Source organism: Acyrthosiphon pisum, chromosome A2, assembly GCF_005508785.2.
Source record: "Acyrthosiphon pisum isolate AL4f chromosome A2, pea_aphid_22Mar2018_4r6ur, whole genome shotgun sequence".
In the NCBI taxonomy this organism is placed as follows: domain Eukaryota; kingdom Metazoa; phylum Arthropoda; class Insecta; order Hemiptera; family Aphididae; genus Acyrthosiphon; species Acyrthosiphon pisum.
Genome location: NC_042495.1, coordinates 54,691,561 through 54,715,553, shown reverse-complemented (window position 1 = coordinate 54,715,553; position 23,993 = coordinate 54,691,561). Strand labels below are relative to the sequence as shown.

The 23,993-nt window shown below is 31.0% G+C and overlaps 2 protein-coding genes across 4 annotated transcripts in view; one reads left to right on the top strand and one right to left on the bottom strand.

Moving 5' to 3' along the window:
- Positions 1 to 101: 101 nt before the first annotated feature.
- LOC100168634 (RNA polymerase-associated protein CTR9 homolog) lies at positions 102 to 9,959 on the top strand. 2 transcript variants are annotated; one of them, XM_001943426.5, is made up of 19 exons: positions 102 to 425; positions 2,320 to 2,418; positions 2,492 to 2,731; positions 2,808 to 3,380; positions 3,443 to 3,562; positions 3,638 to 3,769; positions 3,830 to 4,008; positions 4,077 to 4,285; positions 4,348 to 4,529; positions 4,590 to 4,770; positions 6,383 to 6,531; positions 6,605 to 6,721; positions 6,794 to 6,939; positions 7,000 to 7,437; positions 7,779 to 7,899; positions 7,966 to 8,093; positions 8,178 to 8,207; positions 8,329 to 8,754; positions 9,245 to 9,959. In XM_001943426.5, the coding sequence occupies exons 1-19, from the start codon at positions 384 to 386 to the stop codon at positions 9,288 to 9,290; spliced, it is 3,558 nt and encodes a 1,185-aa protein (XP_001943461.1). In that variant the 5' UTR covers positions 102 to 383; the 3' UTR covers positions 9,291 to 9,959. The 2 variants fall into 2 exon arrangements, with proteins under 2 accessions (XP_001943461.1, XP_008181424.1); XM_008183202.2 differs by having other exon boundaries at positions 384 to 425; positions 8,181 to 8,207.
- A 4,002-nt stretch (positions 9,960 to 13,961) lies between these two features.
- LOC100166576 overlaps positions 13,962 to 23,993 on the bottom strand; it is a 40,383-nt gene continuing 30,351 nt past the window's right edge. The window contains exons 5-10 of one of the 2 annotated variants that reach the window (XM_016803114.2): positions 20,726 to 20,963; positions 20,410 to 20,645; positions 19,840 to 19,973; positions 19,594 to 19,769; positions 16,751 to 16,936; positions 13,962 to 16,027 (exon numbers count right to left, since the gene is read on the bottom strand). In XM_016803114.2, the coding sequence (XP_016658603.1) occupies positions 14,955 to 16,027; positions 16,751 to 16,936; positions 19,594 to 19,769; positions 19,840 to 19,973; positions 20,410 to 20,645; positions 20,726 to 20,963 (2,043 nt within the window). In that variant the 3' untranslated portion in view covers positions 13,962 to 14,954. The remainder of the gene's footprint in view (positions 16,028 to 16,750; positions 16,937 to 19,593; positions 19,770 to 19,839; positions 19,974 to 20,409; positions 20,646 to 20,725; positions 20,964 to 23,993) is intronic. The other variant, XM_008183203.3, reaches the window with a different exon arrangement.

Genomic DNA, 23,993 nt, shown 5'->3' with positions numbered 1-23,993 from the left:
GTAGATAACATAATATTCTATGCTAAATTGTTTATTTATTTATCGTTCTGTAACTATGGTAAGGTTGGTAATTACTACAGATTTGCCAACGTCTCCCGTTATCAAGAGCCGCAAACGGTATCATGATAACGACAAGCCAAGTGTCCCGGACTCGAGACTCGACTCCTGATTCTTGAATCCTGGAGGTTGATTTTGGATGTGTTTATAGTTTATACTTTATACTCATTTTTTTATTCTTTCAGACTTTCTGATACCGATTATAGACGATATGTTTTTTGTATGTTTTTGTTTAAAATGCGCGTACAATGATTAAGTAATAGTAAATTATATATTTTGTTACGTTAATTGTTTTTTTTTTGCACGGTTCACGATTGACTGTCAAAATGGTCAACCCAATCGAAATACCGTTAAAGGACTCAGACGAGGTATGTAATGTTGTTACCTTACCTTTAAGACTATATATGAGCGATTATTCAAATCCAAATAGAATTTTAAATTTTATAAATTTTAGGTTCATAGTTCTGTACCAAAAATTTACTTTTTAGTGGATTATTTTATAAATATTCTTGTTCATCATGTTAAAAATTTACAAAGAAATAACACTTAATGTATTAATTCAATATGGTAGGTTAATATTTTCTAATTTTTTTTTATAAGCTACAGAAAATTGTCGAAAATAACTTTTTAAATCTTTTTGTTTATGGAGTTGATATATGAAATGTATTAGGGTTTCTTTTATTATGAAATAAAACTATGAAATAAGACTTCAATGATTACCTCTTGCTAATCTGAATATTGAATGCAGAAATTGTATAAGTAGTTAGATTATTAGATGTTATTTTGAACTTTTTGTATTTTTAATTTATATGTTTAATTAAAAAAAAAATAATTTGTGTAACACATGGTGTTTTTTATGTGTATACACAAGTTAAAGAAAAGTTTGTTGAAAAATTATTGATAAATGTATGTTATTTAATCAATGTTAGGGACAATATGAAATATCAGCATTGTGAATCGCGATATAAATATATTTTTTTTACAATTAACAGTTTCATCAAATATCTCACTATTTTTTTCTTATTTTTATTGATTTAAATCATATTATTAAAAAAAACAATAATTTATTAAAATATTAAATAAAACATGTTAGTATTATATAATTTTTATGTATAACTAGCTGCCCGACCTTCTCCGGAAGAAATTATTTTTTTATAATTTAATTTAGAAACATATGACTATTTTTTGGCTATACAAATAATATAATATAATTACATATTGTAGTTATTGTTATTGCTAATTTCTGAAAATTATATATCCTACATTTTGAATTCAACCACTTGAGTGGTAAATTGTATTATTTTTATTATAGTATAGAGATAAGGTAGAAAAAAATGTAACAATAAATTATTTATTGAATAAATAATATATATTTCAAATGGAAAAACGCAAGTGCAAACAAATAAATAAATTAATAATAATAATAATAAATAAACAAACAAACCGGTTTCCTTCGTCTCCAAAATCAAGTTAGATTCTTATATATATAGATAAATGTGCGAGTAATTGTTTATTTTGTAATGATTCGTACAATTGTAAATTGGGAAAAGCGAGGAACACATCTTGCAAAAAACCTGTTTATATTTATTATAGTTTTGATAATAATAATTTATAAATAAATTTTTACCTGGGTGTATGACATCAAGAACACTTAGTACTTATTTATCTGTTTTTAGAAATTTCCAATATTTGTGTTGCTTGTTATACAATATAGTAGGTAAAATATAAAACAATTAATATTCCATCAATATTACGTGTATAAAGCTGTTGTTATCATGAAAAATACAAAATCCTAACTGATCATAATTACTGTTGAAATATTGCTTGATTAATGATTGGTTTCTGCTACTTTGATCATTTTGATATGGGATAAAAAAAACCTACTTAAAACTTCCATGTTGTGGGTGTTATATTTTATTTTACACTATTAAGGTCCTTACACACTGCAGCTGTGGAGGAGCGGTAAAATGAATCTGGACACAATTTACCACTACTGCTGTATTGTGTGTGGCTCTTTAATAACATTTTTTAAGATAAATGTATGTTTTTCAAAAATTATAAAATGATAGATGTACCATTGTACCTATCATGTTTTATTATTTTTTTTAATTATATAAAAAAAAAAGAATTTTTAAGTAATAAAATAACTGTATGAATTGTAAAAAAATAACTGTTTTATTTGCTGTTCACATGATCCATATTATTGACTGTACAATTTTGAATAATTATATCTAATTCAAAATTCAAATTTTTTTTTTTTAGGTTATTGAAATACAACTTGACAAATTGCCAGAGTATGATGAAGTTCTTGGCATTTTAAAGTCTGAACATTCAAATCTACATATATGGGTCAATTTGGCTGTATGTCTTCTTTAATAACTTAACTAATTTCAATATGAATATAGAATAATTTTATTTTTATAACAAATTTTAGTTGGAGTATTACAAAAGAGGCAATTCAGCTGCTTTGGTTAGGTTGCTGGAGTCATCACGTAGTAATGCCAGTTTAGAATATAAGGATAGCGATAAGGATCAAATGAGGGCTTTAGATATGTTAGCAGCATACTATGTGCAAACAGCTAATCGAGAAAAAAGTAAAGATAAACGCCGCGAACTTTTTACCAAGGCCACACAACTTTATACAACAGCAGATAAAATCATTATGTATGATACGGTAAGAATGTGGTTATAATTTGTATCTTGTATTTTAATGTTTTCAAAATTTAATTGAATGTTTTCCAAATTTATAGAATCATTTGTTGGGTCGTGCTTTCTTTTGCTTATTAGAAGGTGATAAAATTGAACAAGCAGATGCTCAGTTCAATTTTGTATTGAATCAATCATCTAATAATATACCAGCTCAATTAGGCAAAGCTTGTATTGCTTTCAATAGAAAGGACTACAGAGGAGCTCTAGCCTATTATAAAAAAGCATTGCGCTCTAACCCTCAATGTCCTGCTGATGTTCGACTGGGCATGGCACATTGTTTTTTGAAACTAGGAAACATAGAAAAAGCTCGATTAGCATTTGAACGTGCCTTACAATTAGACTCCAAGTGTGTTGGTGCATTAGTGGGTCTTGCCATCATGAAGTTGAATGGTGAAAATCCTGGTGACATTAAATTAGGTGTAAATATGTTGTCAAAAGCATATACTATTGATACAACCAACCCAATGGTGTTAAATCATTTATCCAATCACTTTTTCTTTAAAAAAGATTATACCAAGTCTGAATTGCTTGCTAGACATGCCTTACAAAACACAGAGAATGAAGCTATGAGAGCTGAAAGTTGTTATCAAATGGCTAGAGCTTTTCATGTGCAGGTAATACGGTTTATTTTTTGGTAATGCTGTTTTATATAATTTTTATATGATACAACTTTTAGAATAATTATGACCAAGCATTTCAATATTATTATCAAGCAACCCAGTTTGCACCGGTTACATTTGTACTTCCACATTATGGTCTTGGTCAAATGTATATTTATGGAGGCGATATGGAAAATGTAATACTTATTCATAACATTTTTCCCGTACATCAATATTTATTTGAATGCATTTTTTTTTTTAAATTCATTTAGGCGGCTCAGTGCTTTGAAAAAGTGCTTAAAGCTCATCCAGGAAATTATGAGGCAATGAAAATTCTTGGTTCATTGTATGCTGATTCAAAAAATCAACAGAAACGAGATATTGCTAAAAGTCATTTAAAAAAAGTATGTAATTTAAAAATTAAAAATTAACTGTTAACTTTAATTACTATTTAATGACCTTAGGTAACAGAACATTTTCCAGATGATGTAGAAGCTTGGGTAGAATTAGCTCAAATATTAGAGCAATCAGATTTACAAGCATCATTATCTGCATATGACAAAGCTATGGTTTTAATGCGCAACAGTGTTAATAATTACATTCCACCTGAAATACTGAATAACGTGGCTGCATTAAATTATAGGTATAAATTTATGTCAGAGCTTAATAAATTGTAAACATAAAAATGTAATTAATTATTAATAATTAAAGACTTAAAAATATGGACGAATCACGTTCTAAACTTGAAGAATCTTTGAGTTTGTCAAAGAAAATGGTTGAAGCTGATCCACAGCATTATAACTCTATTGCTGTTACAACAACGTACAATTTGGCCAGGATTTTTGAAGCGCAATGCCAGTTTCAGAAGGCAGAAACATTGTACAAAGACATTCTCAAGGAGCATCCTAATTATATTGATTGTATACAAACTATTTTATTTACTTTTATGCTATGATTGGTATTATAGTCTATTAACTTACAGGTTATTTACGTTTGGGTTGTATGGCTAGAGATCGTAACCAAATTTATGAAGCTTCTGATTGGTTTAAAGAAGCATTGCGTATAGACAATGAACATCCAGATGCCTGGTCATTACTTGGAAACTTGCATTTAGCCAAAATGGAATGGGGTCCTGGGCAAAAAAAATTTGAACGTGTGCTGAAGGTAAGTCAAAATAAAACTTATAAATTATAATCCAAATATGATAATTTTGATTGTCTTAAGAACCCATCAACATTAAATGATTCATACTCATTAATTGCTCTGGGAAATGTTTGGTTGCAAACTCTACATCAACCAACTAGAAATAAGGACCAGGAAAAACGACATCAAGATTTGGCATTACAGTTTTTTACTAAAGTATTGAAAAATGATCCAAGAAACATTTGGGCAGCTAATGGAATTGGTTAGTGATTATATGTGTTATTAGATTAGTGACTAGAATCTTATTGAGTTTTATTTAGGCTATGGTGTAATGAGACATAGAAATATTGGTACTTATGGGTTATTGCGACTAACGCACGCCATGTCCTACTGTAATCTTGTAATTGAATTTTATTTTTCCAATGTCTTTACAATGTTATTGCACTTATCGTATTCGACAGATTCCAGTGGGACACGACGTTATTACATTGTATATTTCGGTATACTGGCCGGGTAACTTTTAGGACAGTGGACTTTGATAGTTTGGCTATAACGTCATAATATTTAGTAACAACCCTGCTGGAAGTAGTAATCGCTTATTTTACAGTTCTTTTTGTACTTACGATTATTAGGCAATAGATCTGTGTGGCTTATCAACTACGGACAAATATGTGGTAACTTTTTTTTCAAGAAAAAGGCATTTTACTACAATAACGAATCTGTTCAAATGGTGACAATGCCAAACTGTATTTTAGAAATAAAGTATTTTAGAAGTGTAAAGTGAAAACTTGTCAAAAAAAGTTAACATGCGTGTTGACAATTGGTTTGCTAATAGTTGCATTTCATTTTTGAATGCTTTACGTTTCATATTTTGTTGAACAGAGGAAATGATTTCAGTAAAATGTTGTGGAAAACACTTAGAAATTTGTAATAATATGGCAAATTATTGGAATAATTATTTACGGGAAGTATGTGTTATAAGTTTGAGTGAAAAAAAACATTAAACGTAAAAATAATTGTGGAAGAGTACTCCCCAGCGATGGATTTTTGGTAGAATATGTCGTGAGATAGGACACATTTTTAGTAGAAGTTTCTGATCGGTCTTCTGCTACTTTGTTGTCCGAAATACATCAAAAAATAGAGAAAGGGTTGACAATTTACTCTAATTGCTAGCGAGCACATAACGCAATACAAGATAATGACTACCAGCATTTTACAGATGCTCACACACTAATTATAGAAAAACTTTGGGGATCTGCAAAATCTAGATTCAAACATTATAGTTATCACATTGACGTGATAACTAAAAACATGAAGTTACCAATATTATATAATTTACTCTTACTTTTTTGTAAATTATATATAACTATTGTGTCATGAAGCATTATATTATAATAAATACATTGTGAGCTGATATTGATAATAGTTAGTTTTGTATTATTAAAAAGGTATAAAGACATTCATTGCAGCGTCAATCTGACAAACTTGCAGCAGCATGCCCTGTAGTCGGGGAGTTAAGGGTTATATCCCCCCTGCCACCACCATTGTCTTAATGTGTCTTTGGTATTACCACCACAATTCATTTAAATATATTATTAGTTTTAACATCCCCCCCCCCCCCTCTAAATTGAAAATAATGGGCATGCCAGTGTGAGCATGCAGTATTTTATTGAAAAAAGTCAAAAAATATCATTTTAAATTTGTTCCTGTCTATAAATGTATTGTCAAATTAAACTCAAATCATTTTTTTAATGTAGAAATGTCTTTAAGGAGATTTATTTTTATAGATTTTATAAATTTTGCTCAATGATAAGCATGTACTGTGTTATAAGTCTACCAAAAATAAATTTGTTTTTTTAAATTTGTTTATTAAGGTTGTGTTATGGCACATAAGCATTGTATAAATGAGGCAAGAGATATATTTGCTCAAGTAAGAGAAGCTACTGCTGATTTTTGTGACGTCTGGTTAAATATTGCACATATATACATCGAACAAAAACAGTATATTAGTGCTATTCAAATGGTATGTTGGAATTTTCTAGATTAAAAGTCAAATATTAAATGTGACTTCATATTTATGTAATATTATGTTATAGTATGAAAATTGTATGAAAAAGTTTTTTAAACATGATAGTGTTGAAGTACTTCAATATCTTGGGCGTGCATACTTCAGAGCAGGAAAGTTGAAAGAAGCAAAAACAGTGTTTTTGAAAGTGGGTAAACATAATTATTTGTTATATTATTATAATCTAATGAGGTCACATACAATTTTTATTTGGTGTTAGGCTCGAAGGGTTGCTCCTCAGGATACAGTTATAATTTACAATATTGCTTTTGTCCTACAAAAACTAGCAGCTCAAATATTGAAAGATGAAAAATCAAACTTGAAAGATGTACTGAAAGCTGTACATGAACTTGGATTATCACATAAGTATAATTACTGGTTAAATAAATATTATCATGAAGTATTATAATATGTATTGTTTTTCAGATATTTCCAATATTTGTCTGTTCATGGTGATCGTATGAGATATGATGTTAGTTTGGCTGATATTGAAGCTAAACAGTGTCAAGATTTACTGTCTCAAGCCCAGTACCATGTAGCACGAGCACGTAAGATGGATAACGATGAGCGTGAAATGCGTCGTAAACAGGAGGAGGAACGAGAATCATTGCGTGTCAAACAGATTGAAGAGCAGACTAAAGCATTACAAAAACAAGAAGAACAAAGAAAAGAAATGTTGTTAAAACGCCAAGAATATAGAGAAAAAACCAAGAGTGCGCTAGTGTTTGACCCTGTTTTAGAAAAACCTAAAGGTAAAGGGAAACGCCGTGAAAACTATGGTTCCGATTCTGGTGGAAGTATTGCATCTGAACCAGGTGGCAATAGAAGTCCCAGGCCTTCAAAGTCTAACAAATCAAGAAAAAGGTAATACATTTTATGCATTGATTTTTATTCCATTAATTATTTATTTATGATTATAGTTATATTGTAATATAATCTTCTGTCTATCTCCAATTCAACCATTAGGTTATGGAATTCAAACATACACTACATCAGAATTAAATAAAACTCAAATCCTACTATATATTTACTTTATTTAAAAAATACTAATTTTATATTGTTTTTACATGTGCCAAGTACAGAGCTAAATAAAGTAAACATTTAGTAGACTTTGGCTTCATATTAAAAAATATCTACAAGCACTCAATTAAAAAATATGTTTATAATAATTGAATAAAATTGTATTGTTTATAATTTTAATTTAGTGGTGGTACTGGTGGTGATAAAGAAAAGAAAAAAAGAGGAGGATCTAAACGGAGGAGAGATAGTGTTGCATCAGGAGGATCTGGTGCAAGTGATAAAATTGCATCAAAGAAAGGCCGTTCAGTAAGTATTTAATATAAATATATACATAAACAAAACAGTTTAATAGCTAAAACATTTTGTTTTTAGTCTACAAGTAATAAGAAGGGACCCATGTTATCATCTAAACAGAAACTTAGAGTTGTATCCAAAGCAACTATATCTACTAGTGAGGATGATAGTAGCGATGGTGAAGTAAAAAAACGAATTTCTGGACAGTTAGTATAATACTTTCTTATTATTATAAATTATTTAAGTTGTAACTTATTTGTTATACATAATATTTAAATATATTTTTTCAGTAGTTCAAAGAATGCTAGATCACGTTCAAGGTAAGCACTATTAGTATGTTACATGATATATTTATATCATTTGTACATATTACATAACATGTTATTATGATTTTCTACATCACCATTATTCACCACAATAATTAATTTTATTAATTTATAGCTCTGAGTCTCGTTCTCGTTCACGTTCCGGTACCCGTAAATCCAGAAGTCCATCAAGATCTCGGTCTGGTTCACGTAGGTCTAGATCAAAATCTAAAAGTGTTTCACGCAGTCGTTCAAGATCTAGATCACATTCGGGTAGTAAATCTCGATCTCGAAGCCGTTCACATTCTGGCAGTCGATCTCGTTCAGGAAGTCGTTCGCCTTCACGAAGTCATTCAAGATCTAATAGCCGATCTAGGTCTCGCTCAGCATCTGGTACCAAATCGCGCTCACAATCTCGTAGTAAATCTAAGTCAGTATCGAGATCACCAGCTCGATCAAAATCTGGTAGTCGTTCTGCTTCTAATTCACCAGCTCGTTCAGGAAGTAGATCTGCATCTAATTCGCACTCCAAATCTGGCAGCAGATCTCCTTCAAGATCTAGGTAAATATAAATTTTTATGGTTCACAAATTCAGTGATTATTGTATGAATTTTTTCTAGCTCAAAATTTATATATTTCCATATTTTTGTTAATTGATATTTATTTTGTAGAAAATCAATAAAACTATACCAGTGTACATTAATTTTTGGTTAAATTTCTCAATGTATTATAAAATAATATAAATACATGCGAAACCTTTATCAATGTAAATTAAATTGTTTTTTCCATTCTTCTCAATAATTGAAATTTTTTGTGGGGCCCTTGTTTGACCATTATTATGTGGTTTCACTATGGTATATAATATTTTTAATTAGTTCATAAAACTTAAATGCTGTATTCTTTTACTGAATGTTAAAATACTTCAAGTTTGATCATATGTTTAGATAATTTATTATTCCCTATTTAAAATCTGGATTGTGTAATTTTATAGTTGTATTTTGAAAAACATATTTAATGTACTGATTTTGTAACAATAATTCTTTTATTTTCAGGAGTAGATCAGGTTCTAGATCCGGCTCAGCTTCACCGGCTACGTAATTAAACTGTACAATCGAAAATTATTTAATATTATAAATAATTTTTAAAACAATAGATGTTATATTATTTTCATTTTTTGTTGATACATCATATATGTAATTTTATTCATAATGAACGACAATTAAAATGTGATTTGATCACAAAATAGTTCATATTTTTAAAGTAAATCTCTAGTAGATTTTTAAATCTGCTTAAAATATATTTTCAATTGTATAGACATATTTTGTAAAAATACAAATAACAGTGTAAGGATTAAATTAGGAATCAAGTTTATAAAGTTTTAAAATTAAGTTATACAGCAGATTTATTATTTTGTCTATTCATCATTAATAAAAACAAAAAAAAAAAACAATAAATTTTTTATGTTATTAACAACTATCAAGTAATTGTTGTCCCATTTTCTTGGCTACATTCATTTTTTTCCGTGTGATTTAATTACTCAAGTTCTCTTTAATATAATATGTAAGGTAATTTTTAATTAGGTTTATTTTAATTATTATTTTTTGTCACTAATAACAATTTTCTGTTACGTTCAATACAGAATTAACTCCTTATTGATTGTCTGTTTGACAATGATTAAGTGGGTAATAACAGACTGAATAGGAAAATAATTGTTGTTAATGTAATAATGTAATAAATAATAATACTTTATTTTTTTTTATTGATTTATTGAATGTTTTATATTGGTATTATTTATACTCTAACCTCTGGTAATATTTCTCTATATCCTCAATGCTCTGTGGCTCATATTTCTAGGTATGTTTTTATATCATTCCCATACCTAACCCAAAAAAAAAATGTCCTCAGTCTACCGACCTATCGTAATTTGTGAAACATTGGAATCCACCTTAAATAACTGCCTCAATTGGGTTCTCCCCATAACAACCTCTTTCCACACTATATTTTTGAATTTTCGGCAAGGTTTAGGTACTAGTCTCTCTCCACTTTTTTTTTGGTAATCTACTGGCGATTTTCTGATTTTTGCCTTTGTACATATCAAAGGGGGTTTTGATTAAGTTCATATGACTTCTCTAGTCTCGTTATTCAAAATTTAAATCGTAGAAATGTAAAATGTATAGGTATTTTAAATCGATATTATGTAATATTATACAAATCATACAGTTACAAAATCAATAAGTTTATTATTTTAAATTTAAGTCAGAAAAAACATATATCGATAGGTAAGTGAAACTGAAATTAAAATAGAAAATTTTCATTTTGATTACAAGCCATATGCTTCAGTAGTATAATATTGTATATTAGGTATAACCCAAAATCAAAAAAGCTAAAGAAGTATTAACCACGAGAAACCGGTTACCTACTCTAAACTAGGTTATAAGTTTATGATAACATAATAATATCATAGAAAATTCATAATTGTAATAGTTATAATTGTTAGAATTTCAATTTTCAATGGATTAAAATAAAATGTCAACCATAATAAATAATAATGTATAATAATTAATAAATTAATAATTGCATATTAGCTGGTAATATTAAAACAATTACGCTATTTTTGAACGAGCAATTATCAATAATACATCGATAGGTAAGTATTATAATATTTAAAATTTAATGTATATTATAAAAATTCAAATTCAACATAATATAACAAGGTTTTTAGTTTTTACAGTGTAGATAATATATAATAATATAACCGTACCAATAGCTACTGCACGTTATAATAATATCTAACAATAAAATAAAAAAATAAACACCACGCAACGTTATTAAACTTTGAATCTGCCAAACACTTCATCGCGTAGATATATCTCGTAAAATAAATATTGTACTGTACGAATCGGGAGACAATATATCGATTAGGTACAGTCTATCAAGGTTACAAGTTAAAACAAAAAATAAATCATAATATTCTAAATGTTATTTGCACAATATTATAAATAAAATAATACAGTACAGTATCTATATTACTATATATGACAATAATACAATATTACCACAGACTACATAGTCTGTGATATTACCATGTATACAAATTACGGGCAATTACGTCATATAGTCAACTAGGTGGGTGGTGGTTGGGGGGCCAAGGCCCCTTGGATATTTTTATATCCCTCCTCCCCCTTTCGGTATATATTGGATAATAATAGTCACGTAAATGTTTCACTTTAATATTAGGAAAATAATTGGAAAATTAAATGAATTAGAGCTTAAAATAGGGAGGGAAAACGATGTTATGGTGCCACACTGCCACCATCACTTTATACTGAAATGTCAGCGGGCAATTGTCAACGCCTATGGGATATTGTATCACATTTTTCATCAGTGACGTGGTGAGGAAGTCTGGTTCAGTCTGAAGTTTTTTGAATGATAAGGGGGGATGTTTAAAAAAAAAATAGCAAATTGTCTGATCTAAAATTGAGAAGTATATAATATATAATTATCAAATGTCAATCACTCCATCGGTGGTTTGAACATTCAACCCCCCTCCCCAAGCACGCCATTATTTTTAGCTATTATTATTGCGTTGCATTACGAACGTCATAAGACAATAAACATTGCATAATATTATTAACATCATGAACAATGCGATAACAGTCCGGAATCGTTGAAACAATCTTTTATGTGTGCACTGAAACCTGCATAAATTGTTGGTATATAAGTAATATCATTATTATAGCTGGTGATGACGTACGGTACCACGTCCGGGTAGGTACATCATACAACCAGCTATAGCTATAGTCTAAAAACCTTACCTAAAAACAATGCACCTAAATTAATACACAACATGTTTTCTTGTGCCAGTCAACGACGTAATAACTAATAACTATAATATATACTGTTATTGAAGAAACGTTTCACGAAACGGTAGGTACCAATCTTTTGAATTATTGTTTGTGTAGGTATAAATTTGTAACGTGTACCAGCGCTACTGAACTGTATAATATATATATTATTATATATATACACATAGTTATACCTATATGGCTATATATATTATAATATGATGTGTGTCAATGACCAGCGACATTACTTCTTGATCAGGCCTTAAATTGGGAAAAAATTACAGGAGGGGACTGTCTCCATATAATAGTTTTAAACGTACCATACATAATTTTATATGCGTAACGTCAAATGTATATTATATGCAATGTATAAACAGTGATTGTGTATTTATGTGAGCATTTACTCATCCCACTTTTAACCCTGAATAATTTCAATCCTAATTTTTTAAGGGAGACGCTTTCTAACCGCCGTTAGAGGAAGGGCCGTAGGGAGACTGAGTCCCCCCACTTTAACCGCTGTTCGTAATAGTCTGTTAATACTGAAACAACTAATTTGGTAAATAAAAACATTTCAAGTTAAATATGCATATTCAATACAAATTAACTTGAGTTCACATTTTTTTGATCATTATCATTGCAGACGGGCGTGTAAAGTTTAAGTGAATAAGTATAAATATGTTTACCTATATATAGGTAAATTAATTTAAAATATATTGTAATATTGTAGAGTAATGTATATTGGCTATTGAAAAATAAAGCCACATACAAAATACATACAAAATACTTAATAAATAATTATTAATTAATAAATAACTCTTAACTGGATTTAACTTTAAAGAAATATTATTGGTATCTATAGTAATATTGTAATGACGTAGGTATACAGTCGACATTAATAAACATTTGGCAATTAATAAAATAAAATCATATACGATACATGATATAAATAATTAATATTGAAGTATTGAAACCTATATTTAAACACGTTCGCATCAGTCATCAGGTTCTTATCTTACCTACACAGGTATATAATATGATTTCACTCACCCAAACTGTATAATTCATAAATGATAGTCGCCCAAACGGACTATTAATTTTTCGTCAATATTATTACCTTCGCTAAACGACCACCGGCCCAGTCCCATTATAGCCGTCAACAAATATTTATTTTTTTAATTTGGTTCATAATAATTGTATTATTATTTTATTTTATTTTATATAAGTAATGAAAATATAAAAGTTTGGTCTGTTCTGACTTGGAATTGTTTATTTAAATATTGGGAAAATTATTCAACTTAGACACCAGTCATAAATAGATTTGTTGATTGTTTCAATGAGGAAATTATTTATTGGTTTTTTCAAGTACAAAACATCCACTAATATTATTCTATCTAAGGTGTAAAGAATGCCCATGGTGTGAAGTCAGTCCGTCTTTTTTATGTATCCATTTTCTGATGCTCCAAAAAGAGGGCCCCAGGTACAAATAATAGGTACACCATACACTACCCATAGGTACCCACCCATCAGTGCCATACTTCCATCGTTGTTTAGATATACTATAAATAAATGTTACATCTCTTATTATTGCTCAACAGGTACCTAATTTTTTTTTATTGGATTAAAGCTTCGACGACTGAGGTCATTATAACCTGTAAGGTTGGTAGGATTTGAAGTTGGAACGGTATTGATACGGTTGTAAACATACGGTTGTATGTGTGGCAAGGTTTTTGCACTACACTATACGAACCCAGGTGGTCACCCATCCGGGATCTAGTGACAGCGGCCGTTACTTACTTTCAGTCACGTTGCGTGACCGATAGCAGACAACGCGCCGCGTAAATAAGTAATATTTTTGATAAAAAGTATAAAAATATTTAAAACGTTGATTTGGTAGTATTGATATGCCAACGGCTTAGTTTGGCTATCTAAATGTGAGCTTTATTTTAAGACATTTAACCCCATCCCCCTCTCACCACCACCGCTAAACTTCTACTAAATAGCCTATGCCTACGCCTTACATTACATGTCTTAAATGTATTATAAAGTAGGAGTTCAAAATTCAAGTAAAATATTATTCACAATATTAATTGATATTTGGATTTATTTTGAATAGTTTCGACACTATAGACACTGAGTCGTACGCAAGATCTCTGACGCGCAACGCAATCGTAATGTAATATTATTAAATTAATACATTCGAGTGTAGGTAGGTAATAGCCAATAGGTATGTATAATATTGTATGTATAAATGTAATAACAATAATAGTAATAATAATAAAATAACGAATAACATGATTGATAAAATAACTAGTAAATAAAGGCAAATATTATAAATAATAATACATAATAACATGCATATCATAGGTACCTATATTGTAGATATCCTAATTGTCAATGTATAAATTAGGACAATATGTAGTGTCTTAACGCCACGTTTGTCCCGGTCAATAACTATACTTAGCCACGCGGGTATTATAAGTATTAACATTCTCCTTTCTAATTAATTATTTTTTTTCAAATACGATTATACTGCAGCGCGATGCAAATTACAATATTGTTGGAGAGCCACAAACATAATTATTGTGGTTCTTATATTATGGTTTTTATACTCCAAAGTCGGAATAAAACTTTTGATCATCGATAGTTACCCGACAACCTGCGGTGACAGCTTGTAATACGCACAACCCGTTGCAGTAATAATATACGTGTAAATATTTTAAAAGTAGAACGTAATCGCAAAATCATAATATTTTATGGGTATCTATACTAATTGCCCGAATCGATCCGAATCACCTGCACCCCCGATGACGATGTGAACGTCTAAGGGCGGTCCGTAAACGAGTTCACCGCAAGTGCGAAAGAGGGAACGCAACGCGCAGACACACCCCCTCCCCCTACAGCAACCGGCGGACGGCGATTACTGCGGATCAGTGGCAGCGGCGGACTCTTGACCAACGTCGATGGTCTGCACCCTGGCGCTGTCCCCGGGCAACAGACTCAGCTTCTCGGGCTCCGTGTCCGGCATGATGATGCACATGAACGTCTTTCCGGACGCCTTGTCCCGCGGGTACACCGTGACCGGCGTGAACGTCACGTCCGGGCTACCGTCTACGTACTCGCACAGCTTCCGGTGCACGTCCGGGAACTGGTGCCGGAGCTCTACGCCCCTCTGCCGTAGGTGCCGCTGCACATTGACGAAGCACACGCGGCGGGAGGTGCGCACGTCCCGCTGGTCACGTCCCGGCAACGAGGTCAGTATTAGAGTGTCCGGGCCGCCACCACCGTCGTCCGCGGCCGGTTCAGAGGCTTCGACAACCGCAGATTGCGCAGGGGCAGTGGCGGCGGCGCGTAGACTCTTGTCCAGGTGCATCTTGACGCACTTGTACACCACGTGCCGCTCCCACTGCACCGGTCCCGGGCCGGGCACCTCGCTTAACACGCACACGGACACGTGCAGCACGTACCGCGTGTCCGGGTTGTACGTCTTGCACAGCTGTTCGAGGGTGTCCAGCTCCGGGTCGATGTCAGTCCACTTGGCGTACACCGGTTCGCAGTGCATGTCGTTGCCGCCGCCCCGCACGAACTTGTCAGCCAGTTCGACGCCCGAAAAATAGCACTTGACCGCCCCACGGCCGTGCGTCAGGTAACCACGCCGGGCGATCGTCGACAGCCGCTCGGCGCATCGGTCGTTCGCCCTTATCGCGTCCACTATGGATGGGCACAGTACGGCCGTGCGCCGGTTCAGGCACGTTTTCCGGTGGTTCTGCCAGTGCGCGCGCCTGCAGCGCCTCGAGCAGTACATGTGATTGCAGTTGTGGCACATCTTGTACGTGCGCCGGGCCTCGGAAACGGTGGCCGACAGTTGACACTCCGAGTACCGGCAACGGATCGATCCGGCAGAACCACCCGGCAGAGGACTCGCTTGATGTTGCTTTTTTGGGGGCGTTGCTGCTGCTGCATGTGCCACAGCCGCCGAAGTGTTACCTGAAACTGTACGCATCGCACGCACGCGATTCAACATAAGTTCGATTAATGACGAGCTTCACTCTAAAGTTATATAATATATTGTTGTTTGTTTTTATTGACTCAGGGATGGGTTCTCGAACTTTTTCGCGAACACCTCGGAAATTATGATATTCCAGATCGATTGCCGTTTAATATAATATTCTAGTTTGACGGCATATTCAATTTTTTTTTTTTATTAGTGTAAAAACTGTTTTACTTCTATGATATTTTTCATGGTTATAATTTTTAAAAGTTCGATAGTTTCGATATTTCGAACGGTTCAAAGAAATTAAGATTAAGTTTGGATTAAAAAAGTTTTTTATAATTAAAAACTCAAGTTCAACCCATCTCTAGTTTTTTTTCCAAACAGTTTCTAAAACAATACAATATAATATAGCAAACAAACACGACTAAAAACTATGTAACTAATATAATGCATCTATATAAACGACATAATGATATAATATTTGTATTGTACGAATTATAGGTATAAATAGGTATAGGTAGGTATGCGTCTACTATATAATATATTATTGTATATTATACTACATACATAAAACGTTCACACGGCAACTACGGTTGAAAAATAAATAAAAACTATATGGTGGGGAAGGGGGGGAGCAAATTATATATTATATTATTTTGATTTTGTCGTTGTTGCGATTTCTATACAAACGCATTTTTATCACACTTACACGTTGGCCGTACCTGAAGCAGCGTAGGGCCTTCGTCTAAGGTCCCCACCGCTGCTTTCGTGGGCATCGCTACTGTGATGCTGTTGGTGGGGTAGGTGGTGGTGATACCTAGCGTTATTAGCGGTCGTCCCTTGGAACTGCAACCCTAACAACGAGTTTAGGACGTCGTCCATGGTCGTCGAACCGGGACTCGGCCGATCTGTAATTATTCGTGCCCAAAAGTGAATTCTCAACAATCGCAAAAGAAATAAAAAAAAACTTTCTCAATATAATATTAATAATATAGGTAGTCAACATTAATTTCATGAACGAGATGATAAAGCTTAATATTTTACAGCAGGTTGAAAACAATATAATATAATGCATACGACGCAGTGAAATAATAATAATCGCGTTGAGAAAACACATGCACGAAATGGCACTATAGAATACAAAATGCGCAATCAACAATTTGGTTGTCTCGTACCTTAATCACAATTTAGGAAATATTATAAATTAACAATATGAACAATAGAAAAAACTAATTTAGCTTTGTGTAATAAATTTATTTTTTAAACATTTAAAATTGTAAACAGAATACACCATTTATTATTGTCTTAGTTATCAAATTTGTTTGGGGGGGAAACAGGCGCGGCTTACATTCACTTATACATTCACTGTATTTTAGTATATATAAATAAAAAAAATACATATAATAAAATAATTTGCAATATTATATTACCTATATTAAAATGTAATTACAAAACATAGTTACAGATTTTGTGTATTTAGTAAACAAAATATTTATTGGGTAGAATAAATAAAACTATTATGTTTATCATAATACATTAATGCATAGTTTTACAAGCATGGTAAAAACCGAAATTTAAAAAATTAATTTAGTGTAAATTTTGAATATCTTAAAAACTACAATAATTATTAGTTAAAGAGCTGGAGGGGATAAATTATTTGAAAACAAATCAATGTATAATTTTTAATTGAGTTATTTCCAAAATGTCATGTTCTAGTTATAAGATTTGGCAATTTTACCACAGCATTGAAGTGTAAAAATTATAAATTGTAATATATAAGGTTGAAGTAGGATTACTTAAAAATTATTTAATAATATCTTCCGTAATAGTATGTAAAAAATGTTGATGTACAATGTACAATGATATAAATGTTGATAATATAGGTACATTAAAATAGGTATGATAGTTATTAGTTATTACTTATTACTGCTATTAGTAAAGGAAAAATTCAATTAATAATAAAACAATTTAATAAATTCATGATATATCAACCATACTTCATAAAAAGCCAATTTGTGGGTTGAAACTTAACTTTGAAGTATGAGTTACAAAATATAGTTTACTGGTCAGAAAATGATTGCGTCATCATGTTTGAGATTTGGAAATTTGTATGACTAAACTAAAATTAGCATATTATTAAACCATATAATATGTATATAATAATAATATAATACAATACATTTAACTAGTAACATTAAAAAGCAACATATATATAATTATTATATAGAATATAATTTATAAATAATTATATAATAATCAATTTTGTAAAACAAATACAATTAAAATGTATGGTAAATAAATATTTGTATACCTACAACAATGTTTTTAAATTCAATTGAAATGATGATAGTTTGCAGTACCGAGGGAATATGTGAGATAGATAAAAAGGCAATCTTTATATTATAGTATCTTATCTCAAATTGTATTTATTATTAAATAATAAATTATGAATAAACATCATGAAAAAATGTAATAAGTATGAACTATGATTTATATAAAGAAATGTAATGTGAGGTTCCCAAAAATGACACAATACAATACATTTATATAAATAGTAATACAATTAAAAACCTATTCAAGTTAATGAATTACTAAAACAAATGTATACATCATATTGAAACTTAAGACACAGATAGTACTGCATACACACTTAAAAAATATTTTTAAGAAGATATGCATAAGACTGTTATTGTTAAGAATGTATACATTATCATGTCAGGTAATTTTAAAAAAGGTTTCAGAATAGTGGCTTCCAAAAATGGTTGATAAAATATTACAATTTATCTAGCACCATATATTCATATTATATTAATTACATTTATTGTTCGTGGATATAAAAAAAAAATATTTTTCGCAATTCCTTAATAATTTTTAGTTCAACATTAATATTACACTAAAAAACAAACATACAAACATATAAATTAACTTTAAATAATAACTAATAAGACTTGTCAATATTTAACAAGATTTGTATACAATGTATGGGTTTATTAATATTGTATACTTTACTTGTTTATTTTTTATTTATAATGTCTCAGTTCATTATAAATCAATTGGTTTTATAATCAAGTAACAAATAATTTCTTATTTAAAGAAATATTTACATAAAAAAAATGTATTGAAATGTCCCAGTGAATTTTATTTTTAATTAAATATTACTATTTTTTTTATTTATAATAGCATCAACAATTGAATTCAATTAATTAATACCAAAAAGAAATAAACATACAAAAAATATTCATTGATTTTGTCATGCTCTACGTTTTTAGCTTATTCATAATTAATAATAATCATAAAAAAATAATCTACAACGTTTAAATTTTGCTTTGAGTGCAACATACATAAAAAAAAAATAAAACATAATTAACAACTAACTCGCTTATACTAAAACGAAAACAAATTACAAAATAAATAAATAAAATCTAAAGGTAGTCCAACAAAAGCTGTTCAAGTGCTATATCATATGATATTGTTTTGATAAGCATATTATCGGCTTCTACACAGCAGGCAGTGTCCAATATTTTGTACGTGGCAGCAAGCCTTGTCTACGTATATTCACACTCACCGTTGACCCAACTGCCATTGTTTTGAGTTTGTCTGATAGGAGTAGCCTTTCGATGCGACGGTGGTGTGCTTAATTCTGATGGTGGTGTATCTCTTGTTAAACTGGGACGCTTGTTGCCAACAAATGAACTTTCCAGCCAACATAATCGACCTGTGCTACCTTTGAAAGACGGGCATCTAAAAAGAATCAAATTCAAAATAGATTCAATTTATTATATTTTTACATTCTTATGTAACTAATTTTTACCTAGATGGTGTATCCTGATCAGTATTCAACCTTTCTTTACTTCCATCCGGTGTTGATGATGATACATAGTTGGCTATAGCTGATGTCACTTCTTTAATTGATGACTGCACTTCAGATAAGCTTGTTTGACATGTCTTTAAAACAGATAAATATTAATCCAATATAGAATAGACAACTATATAAAACCATTAAAAATTTAAATATTGGATTTTTGTAAGTTTTTGACTAATTAATTAATGTATTTATAATATTCATAGTTGTTTCAGGGTGTTCCACATTGATTTTCCCCTTCAATAAATATTGAAATATTGAAATCATACTTTATAGAATAAGGATAGCTTTGACTATTAAATGATCTATATTCTATAGAATTTTTAAATATTAGTTCTGTTTAAAAATGTTTTGAGTTATTGTTTGCATTTAACGTCACTACTCTACTACTCATTATCGAGTATCATCAGTCTATTATTTAATAAAAGCAAATTTATTATTTATACACTGGTGACTTACTCAGATTCAAAATTATGGAAATAATAAAAAGTGGTTGTAATGTTTTGTTATAAAAATTACCGGTTCATGTTGTTGTTGAGCAAGTAATCCAGCAGCAAGTCGTTCGGCTGGTGTTCTAGGTTTGGACAATTTTTCCTGAGATCTCCAACCCAAATATGGTTGACGATAATTAAACGATGATCGCGTGGAACTACAAGGAGATGTACTATTTGAATTTGATCCATTTAAGCGGCTAGTACTCCAACGTGAAAAATTCTTAGTTGCGGCATGTGTTTGGGGGCTAAGCAGAGTATTATCTGAAACAACAATACATTTAAATTGTATACAGAAAACAATATTGCAATCTTTTATATATTTTATTTTAAATACTGCTTACTGTAATTAGAATACATTTTTGGTGACTGTGATTGGTTTGACGATAGGCTAGACATACTGGTTGTATAACCAGCATCACTATGTCTCTTCAAAATAAATCCTTGAGCCGGTACATTGCACGTCTTGTACCATTCAGGAAGATTAAGTCTTTGCAAAGAACGCTGAATGCGCAACTCATGTTCGGAGAGTATCCGTTCTCCACTGTTTACATTTACCTTACGAAGTTCGTTTTCTGGAGCCTAAAAATAAAAACAAAAAACAGACATATTAATTGGTTGGATTATTAAGCAGGGATTAAAGAAATCGCAAAAGACACAACTGAGGCACTGACACTATAACGGTAGTCTCGATTTTCATAACGGTTCTTTTTCATACGAAACACGGATATTGGTAATCGTTTAAGGTCCCAAATTATACGACTCTCGATATAAGCATGCATTGATTTCGTGAACAAGTATTCGTCTTCGTCCAACCATTTTCCAATTCTGTCCATGGTATATTTTATAGAAACTTTGAAAATTATATCAAAAGAATAACGCCGAACAAAATAAAACTACACGAAGAAATTAATGTAAATAAAGCTATTGTTTTTTCAAATTCAATGATTTTCAACTTGAGCCGTGTGCAACGTCTAAAAATGCAATGACCATTATTCCATAATAAGTAATAATGTCGGATTTCACTTGTTATCGGGACCTATAACAATTACCTAATTATCTACCTCACCAAAGGTCGGTTACAATACTATTTAATACTATTTTTAGATAATATATATGTACATTGTACATTGTATTATAGTTATGTACCTACCGCGATTTAAGATATACTTATCTTAAATCGTGGTACCTACTAATGGTTTTAATCATGATTTATGAACTAAGATAGGAACCTTTAACGAAAAGTTGTTTATTGAAAAATGATAAGAATTAGATCGGATGGCTAAATATATTTAACCATGTGATAATGTAGATAATATATGACACTATATATTAACGAATCTATAATATATATATAAACGAATATTCGTCTGTGTGTCCTTTATGTATTCCTAAACAGATAGACCGATTTTGATGAAACTTTTTGTATGTGTTTGAATGGTTTCTGGGATGATTTAGATTCACAATTGGACATGATTAGGTTATTCCAGGGGCGCCATTTCAGTTTTTTTTTAAGGTGTGCAAACAATTAAAGAGGCCAATTTTTTCCCACCTCCAGGCCAATCGTTAAAAAAACGTTTCTAGTGTTTTCAGTTTTTCATTACAGATTCATTACAGTATCAAAAACATACTTAATAAAAACATATTTTTATAGTTAACACATTACATTTTACCGTTCATACATTCTGTGGACTGTGTACCTATATATATATAGTGTATAGTAAAGATATTTTTAGATAGAATAGATGCATATTATTATTATTATGTCTTTTGTCTATCAGTAACCAGGGGTGGACTGGCCCAGGGTGCTACACACCAAGTAGCACCCCGGGCCCCCGTTTGTATTTATGATCCGGGCCCCCGATTACCACAGTCGGTATACGGTATAATACGGTATTATACAAAATAAAAATAAAATAACATATTTCAACATCTCTACAAATAAACAACATGTTATTCTTAATTTTTTTTTTATATTTACTTATAAAACTAAGGGCTCTTTCCTAATTTAGGTAGGTTTGAAAAAAAATTACGGGCCCCTAATTAATTTTGCACCCCGGGCCAAAAATAGCCAGTCCGCCCCTGTCAGTAGCCACTTACCATTTACACATATTTGTGTGTGCCAGTGGATAAAGTGATACCGATATCAATTTATCAATTATCAAATTAAAGAACACAATATTTAATATTATTTATGATTATCAGTGATAGCTGCGGTGTATGCACAATTAAAGATTGGCCAAACTGAAGGCCATCTGGTATAGTATTAATTAGCCTAGCCAATTGTGGACAACAAAAATTACAGGGTGTGCGAGTGCACACCCTGCCCCCCCAAATGGCGCCCCTGGGTTATTCCCCTACTCCCAAATGTTAAGAATAAAAAGTTAAGACGTATTGGCCTTTGCTACCCCTTTCTTACACAATTCAACCAATGTTTTCACTTAATACTTTATGTTTTCTCTATTTTAAATGTATAGACCTACTAAGCACATATTATAATGTACTTCTATAATAGTTATATACACACACACGTAATAATTTCAAAAATTTCTATTAAAATATAAAGTAAATTGAATACATTTTTATAAAATCTTTAAATAGATTTTATACAATTTATAAGTGACAATAAAAAACAAACATCGGATGAACTTTTCTTAACAGGACGCCACATCCTTAGGTGTAAGTTGCCTCCGTCTTACAAACGTGCAATATAACACATTTTGCGTTCAGAATAATCCAATTTACTCTGTTATTTCTTTAAATTTTAACGAATTAACATATTATAAAATTTGAAGGTAAGATTATTATCTTGGGCTTCTCGTAGGATTTTAATGATATTTTTATTACGTAGCAAGTTATGAGCATTTTAAAACTATACAACAAACATATTCAAAGATTATTATTTGGGGTACCTCGAAGGCTTTTATTGATATTTTAATTTTGAAGCAAACTATAATCATTTTAAAATTTACAATTATAAATTAGTAGTATATAGGTTAAATCAATAGGTCAATTCATTCTATTTTTGAAAATAACATAGTAAAATGGATTATTATGAAAGTAAAATGTGCTGTATACGTTTGTAAGACGCATACAACATAATAACTAATAAGGACGCCACACTATAGCGGTGGCGGTAAAATTATGTCCGGACTTATTTTGCTGTAACCGCTACCGCCACCGCTGCAGTGTTGTTATTATAGGCGTAACCAGGGACATTTTTTAGGGAGGGGGCCGGATTTGTATCAGAATCACAGACTTCGATAATTGATATTTTAAAAACTCAAGCCCCTCCTTGAACACATAGCTAACCCGCGAACATAGTTTAAGATCATACTAATATTTTTGAATTTTTTATTATCATTTAAAGAGTGTCCTATGGCGATATAAACTTCTGTTTTTCAACGGGAATCCTCTTTTCCACTATAAATTATTCAGCAGATTTTTTGAAAATGTTTATGTATCTAAATAAAAATTTTACTAAGTAGTTTTTGAGTTATCAAATGTGAGGGCGCATGTAAGCTCTGCCACGAGAACCTTTTTTTTAGTGTAAACTCAGCCAGGAAAATAAAACAGGTCAAATTGGGTTCATGTAAACTTCACCAGTGACAA